This window comes from Equus quagga, chromosome 4, assembly GCF_021613505.1.
Source record: "Equus quagga isolate Etosha38 chromosome 4, UCLA_HA_Equagga_1.0, whole genome shotgun sequence".
NCBI classification, from domain to species: Eukaryota; Metazoa; Chordata; class Mammalia; order Perissodactyla; family Equidae; genus Equus; species Equus quagga.
In genome coordinates this window covers 142,112,297-142,122,874 of record NC_060270.1, presented here as the reverse complement: position 1 = coordinate 142,122,874, position 10,578 = coordinate 142,112,297, and the positions used below count along the sequence as shown (strand labels likewise).

Below are 10,578 nucleotides of genomic sequence, written 5' to 3'. Positions count from 1 at the left end.
ATCATGTGAGAAAATATACTGGGAACACTGAACTCAGCTCCCGAAACAGAGCGGGTGTCTCTGTTCTACCTAAACCACCCACAGGGAGGCCATCTTGTCAGCCTAGAACTTCCAGGACAAGCAGGAGACGGCTTGGCTGAGCCGTTGACTCCCTTGTCTCAGGGAGAGGGTCCGAGAGTGGAGGACTAAGCAGAGCAGGCCAAGGAGAGAAGAAGATTGAATCCAACTCATAAAACAAGACATTTAATAACTCCTTAGAAACGATGAGAATGCCCTCCACAGATTTTGAATAAACTCAAACATATGAATATTTACGTTTCTAAAAAGAAACAATTACTGGTAAGAAAATGAGTTATAGTTGAATGGCAAACTAGACAACTTTGCTCCTTGTAAACGCAGCGCATAGAATACCACAAACACTGGCAAAGTAACTGACCTCCACAAAGCAAGCAGACAAGCAGCAACCCAGCTCTGACGGCCACAGCAATTCCTTCCCCGGGGGCATCTGGATAAGTCTCTGTAAGAGGTTTCTGTGAACGCGGTAACAGACTGCCACAGGTGCAGCTTAAACAGCACAAATGCATCATCTCACAGTGCTGAAGGTCGGAGGTCCAGCAAGGGTCTTGCTGGGCTGAGATCAAGGTGTCAAAGGGCTGAGTTCCTTCGTAGAGGCTCCGGGGGAGAATTCATTTCTTTTCCAGATCCTAGAAGCAGCCCACGCACCCTAATCTATGGCCCCTTCCTCCACCTTCCAAGCCCACAACAAGGGGCAATGTCATGTCCTTCCTACATCACATCTCTCTGACTCCTTCTCCTGCCTCCCTCCTGCACTTTTTTTTTTTTTTTGCTTGAGGAAGATTAGCCCTGAGCTAACATCTGTGCCAATCTTCCTCCACTTTGTCTGTGGTCCACGCCTGGTATCCGAACCCACGAACCTGGACCACCAAAGTAGAGCACGCGGAACTTTAACCACTCGGCCACAGGGCCAGCCCCCTCCTCCACTTTTAAGGACCTTTGTCACTACACGGGGCCCACCCAAATAATCCAGGAAAATCTCCCCATTTTAAAGTCACCTGATTAGCATACTTAATTCCATCTACAACCTTGATTCCTCTTTGCCAAGTAACCTAATTTAGTTACAGGTTCTCAGATGTAGCATGCAGATATCTTTTTGAGGGGCATCATTCTGCCTGCCATAATCTCCAAGGGAGATCACTTCTGAATGACATAACATTAATCCCTGGGTGTAAATAATATACTGCAGCTGGCACAGACCTTATTCATTTTCTCCCAAAGATTCAAAAAACAGCAGTTACTCTGACAGCTTTAGAACCTGCAAAGCGAAGATGTTCCCACCTTACTTAACAACAGCAGAAAGAGGCGATGCTATGACAGTAAGACTTATGCAAGCGAAATCATTCCTGTTTGCACTGGGCAGCGAACATTGATTATCTCTGAGGTCAGGCTTTCCTTTGGCTACAGGAAGAGTAGGGCATCAAAACTAATATTCATGTCAACAAGCCATGTAAGGCTGTCTTCACACACTCCTGTAACCTATCATACCACTTCATCCTCTTGCATGTAGAACCTCCTGTATTTCCAAGGGGAACAGTATCTGTTGCATTAGCAATGAGGGCCTTGGAGCAATGTCTTAGTGAAGCTTTGAATAGTGTGGTTGGGATCCAAAAGCTCAGAAATTGTGGGATGAATTTTTCTCTTAATAGGCTCACCTAAACAGAAAAATAGCCATTATTCCAATCTTAAATTAAATACCACTACCTATATAAATAGTTGGGTGCTTACTTCATCCGAAAAATTAAAATTATATAGGATGTCACGCCCCAAGAATACTTTAGAACACTCTTGTTAAAGGTCTACGTGAGTGCCTTGTCCTGACCCCTTGATGTAGGTCAAGTGTGCCCGGAGCCCAGGCCACTAACAGAAATAACAGGAGGAGGGCACTGGGCAGACCAGGCCCCCGCTGGCATCTGAAGGACCAGCCACCACTGAGTTTCAGCAGCTGACTGTTGGTTCTAAGGTCCTCTGATATTTTGATAATTTTTAAAGTATAATTTTTAAGTGAAATCCCTCAAATTTTCAGTGTTGGTAACCAAGTAATACACCACAACCCCTTGACAGAGCATAAAGCACAGCTGTGGGACAGGCTTAGCTCGTCAGCCAGGGTTTGCTCCTTGGGATCCAGATCAGCTGAGCTTTGATAACTGCTCAATATTTTACTTGATAAAATCAATAGATGGGTGTAATTTACAGCCCCAGCCGTCTGACTGGATGCAAACAATATCAAAACCTGGGAGAAAAAAATGTGTGTTCACAGGTGGGATAAAGAGCCCTGACAGCCGAGCGCTCTTTGTTCTGGGGGAATAGATAGCCCTTCTGTGTTCTGGCCCCGCACACAGCAGGCATCCGTCACAGCGGTCTCTAAGTCCCTGCCTGTTCAGCTAAGGAAGGACCAGACTTTAAGGAAAGCCTCGGTGCCCCTGGGGGCTTCCTCCATCCTTGTCAATGGGAAGGACTAGTGGCCTGGCCTCAGGATTTGGGGTTGGCCTAGAAAGTAAGAACCCTTAATATTGTCTATATTCTCAAAATATACATATTCTAACAATTATGTTGCAATGACCAGTGGGGCCTTTTATAATATAACGGGGCAAAACGAGGTTTAGCTTAAAACCGTAGCGTAGCAACAACCTAAACCAAGTGCTTGTGTGGAATTTTTGTGTTACAAGAGGCTTCCAGCAGGTGATTTCTCCTTATCATCAGAACGTTCTCTAAGGAGACAGATACTACCTTCATATTAAAGATGGGGAACTTGAACTACAAAGAAACTAAGTGGTTTTATAAAGACTTACAGAAAATTAGCATCGGAACAGAACTCAATCTCTGGCTCAGCCTGTGATGGTTCTCTCTCGTAACAGGGTGACGTGGCAACATAGCACTGAGTCGGATGAATTAAACACACATAACGGCACCTTCACAAACAGGACGGGAAGGAAAGGACACTGTGCTGTCTGGCACAGAGGAGGAATGAAAGCACGAGCATGGGAGGAAAGCTGGTGTGTAGACCTCAGAGTACCTTACTCATCACACTATTGGCACGTTGGTTAAGTCACTCGCAAAATGGGACAGATCAGCCGGACCTGTGCCGTGTCACCTGAAGCATGCTGCCCTGTGACATGTTCACACCATGTGTGTATCTGTCTTCCTCCCAACAAGAGAGGAAACTTCATGGGGGCAGAGGCTAAACCACGTGACAGTAAGAGCTCCTGAAGCACTCTCCACCCAGAAGGAATTCACCAAACACTGTGACTGCTCGATGGGTGACACATACACGGGTGACAGTATGGCAGCATGGTGAGAGCACGGGGCTGGAAGGCAGTCAGTCTTTGTCTGGAGCCACACTGTCAGTGACCAGTGCGACCTTGCAAGTTACTCCACCTCTGCGAGTCACACTGTCATCTGTGAAAAGGACAACGGTAATAAGACTCACTGCATAAGTCTGTAGTGAGGATTAAAGGAGTTAATGCTCGTAAAAACTGAGCGGGATGCCAGGAACCTCACGTGCGCTCAACAAATGTTTCAGTGCTGCCACGTGCTGAAGCTTCAAGTTCAGTGAGCACTGGAGCGGCATGCTGATCTCGTAGATCTGGATAAGGGACATTTGGGTGGGTCTCAAAAACAGAGTGAGATGCTGAGAGAAAACTTTAAAAGTGACCCAAAATGTATTTTTAAAACAAGCTTTTTAATTTACCCCACATGCCATTTGGAATACAGTAATAACTCAAAGAAGAAAAGGCGCAAGTGCAGTGTGACTTACAGTCGACACAAATGATTGCAAACAGAATCAGTTCACAGACACCAGCTCACTGGCCGAGCAAACTCTGTGACGAGTCAAGGTTTACAAAGGAGTGAAGACCTGAGATTTGCTGGTCACAGAGGGACATTCAAGATGAGGAATATGTGCAATATTCTTGTTTGAGTACTTTTCCTTGTTCCTGGAAAGAAACGAGTTTGTCACAAGTTTACTATTTTATCAAAGTCCAGCCAACTTATTTTCCAGTGAGTACTTGCTCTTAGATCTTTAATCTTTCAAAGTACATTTTCAGACCCAACTGCTCCTATGAACAGGCAAAATGGGGCATTCAGGTGAGAAAGAGAAAAAGAGAATATTAATTTCTTAGAAGTAAAATGAACACATACTAAGTGAAATCTATCATACTTAGATATTTATGAGAGAAAACTAGAGGCAAGCAATTGAAATGTTTTCTACCCAAAAGTAGCAGAAAAATGAACACTCACAGAGCAGGTCCCACACATCAATTTAGAAGAGAATGTGATGCCAAAATAAGGTAATAAACTACTCCACTGACACTTCTCCTTCTGTGCCTTTAGTATTTATAGGAGCCAGTTCATGGGACCTGACGCCTCTGTGAAGGAACTCTTCACCCCTGAATGTCCAGCTCCGGGGATGGAGCAGAGGAATGCCACCAAGCTCCTCTCACAGCCAGGTGGACCAGCGTTTTAAAGCCGCAGGTGCTGATTACAGAACTTCCTCTGTTTCTCCTTTGCTGCCTCCAGTGTCTGGGCTAAACTCCAGTGGCCTGGAAGGCTCCTCCCTCGTGGTCTCACCCGTCTGCCTCCCATTGCCTTCCACAGTCTCCTCTTGGATCGAGTGTGGCAGGCAGTCCTGCTCCGATCCACTCCAGACATAGCCGGGCAAAGTCACGTGGCTGTCAGGCTGTGTACAGACCACCTTGGTCACTCTGCCCGAGAGGAGCACCATGCGGGCGCTGGCCCCCATCTGCGACTGGCTGCTGGTGCTGGGAGTCACGGTGGTGAGCAGGGAGCCGCACCTGTGGCCGCTGCAGGCAGGCGTCCTTTTCCAGGCCAGAGAGAGATTCCACCGACTCCACAACTTCTTCACCTCGGACTGAACCTAAACCGCAAGAACCACATTGTGCATCAGAAACCATTAGGGACACCCTGCAGCCTTGTGTGGCGGGTGTCTGCCCTCCAGTGACGGTAATAATAACTGAGGTTCCTCTGTGTGCTGGGGATTTGACATATGTATTCTCCCTCAACCTCAAAAAGTCATTGAGATAGGTGTTATCACTGGAGATGAGCAACCTGAGGCTTAGAGAGAGGGAAAAGGACTTGTCTGAGATTAGAATTTTGATGGAAGGTGAAATGCAGCCAATAGAAATGTCTGGCTTGACTCCGGGTTAGAGGAGAAAGAGAGATAAATGTGCCAGCCATGGCCGAGGAATGGAGTGGACGGTGTTCACTGGAAAGGTACTGGCACCGTCACTCTGCAGAGTGTACCGAAGGAGACGATGGGAAGATTGCACACTGAAAAGCAGGCACTGCAGCTGTGTCCTTGAGAGTGTGAGGCTCATCTCCATTCTTGGGACCATTCGATTCTACTGCTATTGCACCTTCCAGAAGACAGCTTACCTGGAAGTTCCAGGACAGGTCCCTGGTAAGCTGATGTCACCTAACAGAACAGTAGGTTACTTCTCCTGAGCCAACACCTAAATTAACTGAAATTGTCCCGTCACCATCCTGTAGTTTAAAAAATGTCAAAACGTTCTAAAGGATTTGTCCCAGGGAAGCCTGTATTTGAGTCTCTTATAGAACTTGAAATCCAATATAAGTTTAAGCACCAACTGGAATATGAAATTCACTGTCCTTCCAAGCATCAATTTGCATCCCAACAAGTTGTTTTCTGGTATTAAGGTTTGCAACTGAATTGACATTTAAAAGTGCTGGAAGAGGAAGACCTGAGCTTATGCACATTAATTATTGCTTCTCAAAATAACTTATGATTGAAATACCTCCCTTCTCCCTGCCCATCCTGCCCTCTGACTGCTGGGGATCCTGAAGAGATTCAGGTCACATGGTGATGACCATTTAGAAGCTTCCTCGGAGCTGGACTTGGGGGCTGTCCAGGTGCCTTCAAACCTACCTCTCCATTGCAGTAGCAGTAGATGATGGACACAAAGAAGCCCTGGAGAACAAAAGAGGTGTTAGCACGCTGACAGTTCATGAAGATGCCCCCACAAACATGTCTGGGGTCAGTGTTGCACAAATTGAAAAACTGGGTTTTTAAAAAAATTCCTTGAGGGGCTGGCCCCATGGCCAAGTGGTTAAGTTCGAGCATTCCGCTGCAGGCGGCCCAGTGTTTCGTTGGTTCGAATCCTGGGTGCGGTCGGCACTGCTCATCAAACCACGCTGAGGCAGCGTCCCAAAGGCCACAACTAGAGGGACCCACAACGAAGAATATACAACTATGTACTGGGGAGCTTTGGGGAGAAAAAGGAAAAAAATAAAATCTTTGGGGCTGGCCCCGTGGCCGAGTGGTTAAGTCTGCGCGCTCCGTTGTAGGCGGCCCAGTGTTTCGTTGGTTCGAATCCTGGGCGCGGACATGGCACTGCTCGTCAAACCACGCTGAGGCGGCGTCCCACATGCCACAACTAGAAGGACCCACAACGAAGAATATACAACTACGTACCAGGGGGGCTTTGGGGAGATAAAGGAAAAAATAAAATCTTTAAAAAAAAAAATTCCTTGAGAAAATTATGCAAATTATTCTCTTCTAATGTTCTCAAATTCTTAAGTTGAAAGATTTGAGGTCTTTTCTTGGTGTCAGCTGGACCAAACAAGTAACTGAATAAAACGCTGCAAGATTCACAGATTTCTATTCTATTGGTCTCATTTATGTTGCCACTGAAGAATCATGGAATATTTCCTAGTTGGTAACAGACATTTATCCACTGTGAAATGCCAGAAACTATAGACATAGAGTATTATATGGTAAAAATACAGAGAAACTTTTTCCATTCATTCAAAAATAATTATTGAGCGATCACAGTGCTAGCTGCTCAGCATGACAGGGATAAACGACACAAGAAAAGACAAGGCAGACGAGGTTCCCGCACCCCTGGGGCTGACCTTCAGAAGAAAGACAGATGGATAAAACACAAACAAACAGCCACATGGGAAAAGGTGCCCTCTACCTGAAAGGAGTTGAAGAAGAGCTCACAGTGCATCCGCACCTCCCAGCCGCGCCCCGCGAAGGAGTGGGGCAGGCACACAAACACGATGTAGTGTACCCCGAAGACCAGCACCAGGACCAGCGTCGACTTGGCGAGTTTCCTGGAAGAGGATGGCGAGTGCTGTCAGTCAACTCAGAGGGCCTTTCAGAAGAGGCGGCTGGAAGGAAGCGAGCTCAGCAGACCCCCAGGGCCAGCGTACCCCATCCCCCTGGATCCCACCGTCACCTGCTGTTCTTCCTCCCTCGGCTTCCCGTCACTTTAACACTAAATCCAGTTGTTTCTTCTCACTTCCCACCCCTAAGACTCTCTAATCTGATTTCTACTCTTTTTGCTTAAAGGATACCATTTCATAAAGTTGGGAAATGCCTTTTTTTTCTGTCTTAAGTCTTCCTTGGCACCCACATTTGGGGCTTGAAGAGCCTCACCTCCACCCACGTCAACTGCCTTGACCCGCACATGCAGGTTTCTGGCCGGCTTGTTCATTTTTCTGTCAACTACTCCCTCCCTGTCCCTTATATCTGGGTCTCCATCTATCATTTTATACTTTAAGAGCTACATGTGGCCAGTGCCCCTGGCCTTCTCTAAATCGTCTCTGTCAAACATTCTATCTCAAATTGTCTGTAGCTTTAGGTTTTGTGTTTTTTTGCAAGCTAAGCAATTTGACTTTATTTCCCTTAACTGCCTCTTCACATGCATTTTCTTGTGTATTTGGAGGAATCGCAGGTTTTCCAATAGATGGGTTGACTCAACCAAGCCCCCAGTGACCCTACCTCTTGGTACTTACGTTCTTGTTAATTCTGTCCCCTGAGTGAGGCAAGACCTGGGACTTGCTTCAAGCCAACAAATTACAGCCAAGATGATGGGATGTCACTCTGACTGTTTCATAAGATTGTAACTTTCCTCTTACCAGCAGTTTCTCCCTTGTTTGGCTCAATGAGGCAAGGTGCCATTTTGTGAGCTGCCCTACCAAGAGGCCCAGGTGTCAAGGAGAGGGATGTCTGGCCAACAGCCAGCAAGAAGCTGAATCCTGTCAATGATCTCGTGAGCTCAGACCTGGATTCTTCCCCAGTCCAACCTTAGGATGAGACAGCAGCCCTGACAGAATCTCAGTTGCAGCCTGATGAGAGACCCTGAAGCTGAGGACCCACAAGGCTGGGCCCAGGTTCCTGACCTGCAGAAATTGTGAAATAGCAAGTGTGCTGTTTTCAGCCACTAAGTTTGTAGTAATTCATTTTGCAGCAATAGACAGCCGGTACACCCAAGCACATCACTTTCTGTTTTGTTTTTTGTACTTCTTATCCAAGAAAGGCCAAATCTGGCTTCTTCTTTCTTATTTCTCAAATATTCCTCTTGCTCTACAAATCATTTATGTCCTGGTAACCTCAAACAATTGTAACCCTCTTTCCTCCAGCTATTTTTATTTATTTACATACTTACTTTTCTTCTTAGAAATAGGCTGTGTAGGTGAGTAGAGGTCAGACTGGACTCAGACTAAAGAGAACAGGATTCAGGTTCTACCTGTGCGATCTTGATTCCTTTTCTTATCTCTGAAGTGAGGGCATGGAGCTCAGAGGTCCATGGGAGCTGTGACGATCTGAGGCTTTGCCGGGATTTTTTCCACATACGCTCACTGCCCTGTCATAACCCCCTTTCAGCTCCTCCAGGAGCGGGGCGCCCCACGGAATCATGTTGAAACGCAGGATCGGGAGCTGCTCGTCCGCCCCCCTCATCCCTCTGCCTCTTTCAGCTCCCGCTAGTGCCCAGGCTGCTGCTCCTCCTGCTCAGGGCCATCTGCACTGCCTCATGCCCGCGGTTTACCTGGGAATCTGTGCACTTTCTCCACGCTGTTCGCAGTCTTCAACATGAGACCTTGAGTTACCACCATCTGCTCGATTTGAAAGTTCTATCTTAAGTGTGTTTCATTCACTGATTGTGTTAGTTTATTTCAATTTTAAACCACTTTATCAACTGAGGCTATTGTGCACATTTAGAAGTCTTTCTGTGTGTGCACACGCTCTCCCGGGGAGGTTACCTCAGCCCTGAGATGCGTGTTCAGTCTCTCAGAGAGCGGGATGCACAGAAAGGTGTTCAAACCCTGTTTGAGATGCCACCATTTGGAAATATATCTATTTTTTCATTGTTTTATTTTAGCAAGAATATTTGGACATTTGTTTGACAAAGGTAACAACCAAATGAAATACAAGTTTAGGTACAAAAATAAGTGGGTGTAAATTTAAATACTCAATTAAGCCTAAGAGAGAAACATCACTGGGTCAGAGACACAGATTACATTCTTCTAAGTCTCTTTATTTAAAAAGTGAGAGGCTATTTAAGCTTAATAATCTAAGGCATCAGAAACTGAACACTGAACTGAATTCCCAAAATCACCACCAAGTGAGTTCCCCATTTTTCCCTCTAAAAAGAAATACTGAGTCATTTTCTACCACATTTCTATCTGTAGCTTCACTGTGGGTGTTATTAAAAATATTAAATATGTTCCAGCTACACAAAAAATGTATTTGGCTGAAAATACTTCCCCTGAGTACGATTAGTCTAGACCCTGTTCCAGTTAATCACTTTAAACTTAAAAAACTCTTGGGTACCAGATTATTTAAAATTTATTCTGAATTCTGAATAGCAACAATTTCAATCCTGGATAAATGGTTCTCTTCAATTATTCTGAGAAATAATCCCCCATGAATGAACTCAAAATACTGTCTATTCTATTTTTTAAGATAATCCACCCTTTGTTCTCTCCAGAGTTTCTCAAATCTCTTGGGCAACTTTTTACTGAAAGTGCAAGTGGACGTCACTCAGAACTGTAGAAATAATTCGCTTTTAGTCAGAACTAGAGAGAGAAGCAGCTTTCGAACACCACTGCACTTTTTCTCCTTATGAAGATGAAAGGCTGTTGACCTTTTCCACTGTTCTTCCATCCTTTGGCCTTTGTCTTCACCAGGGACGGGACACGAGACAAGCTGTACGGGGCAGCACGGGCCCTTTGCTGTAAGCTCCTGTGCATGGTTCATATGAGAATAGCACCTCCTAAAGACACTGAAAGTAACCGGAGCCGGCAGCTGCTGGTGTTCACACCATGCAGCCCACTCTAGACTCCAGTCCACACCTGCAGTCTTTCCTGCCCGACAATAAATGCTGCCTAAACGGCGGAGGGAATGATTCAGCAAAGCATGTAGAGAAAACGCGTGAGAGAGAGACCGAAACACTGACCACGATTTCTCCCTTCCTGTGTCCGAGACAGCATTTCATTGCGAGCAAGGGAAGAAAGAAATAGTTACCTTTTGGGGATTACAGACTAATCCACCTCTGCCTGATCACGGGATGTATGTGTCCATTGGACAGAGGCCCTGTTATTCAAAATTTCCAAAATAATTATTGGGAGAAATGGACACACTCTTAAGATAATCTGACAATGATCATAAACACTCAATTTGCCCTTTTCTTCAGGGAAGACTGAACAATGGCCCTTCCTCAAGCAGCACATTGGAAA

General features: G+C 45.8%; 1 protein-coding gene across 1 annotated transcript in view; it reads right to left on the bottom strand.

The window, feature by feature from the left end:
• Positions 1–4,555: 4,555 nt before the first annotated feature.
• Positions 4,556–10,578, bottom strand: part of PTH2R (parathyroid hormone 2 receptor) — a 40,123-nt gene continuing 34,100 nt past the window's right edge. Inside the window, exons 9-11 of the mRNA XM_046659790.1 lie at positions 7,032–7,170; positions 5,981–6,022; positions 4,556–4,951 (exon numbers count right to left, since the gene is read on the bottom strand). Of these exons, the coding sequence (XP_046515746.1) occupies positions 4,556–4,951; positions 5,981–6,022; positions 7,032–7,170 (577 nt within the window). The remainder of the gene's footprint in view (positions 4,952–5,980; positions 6,023–7,031; positions 7,171–10,578) is intronic.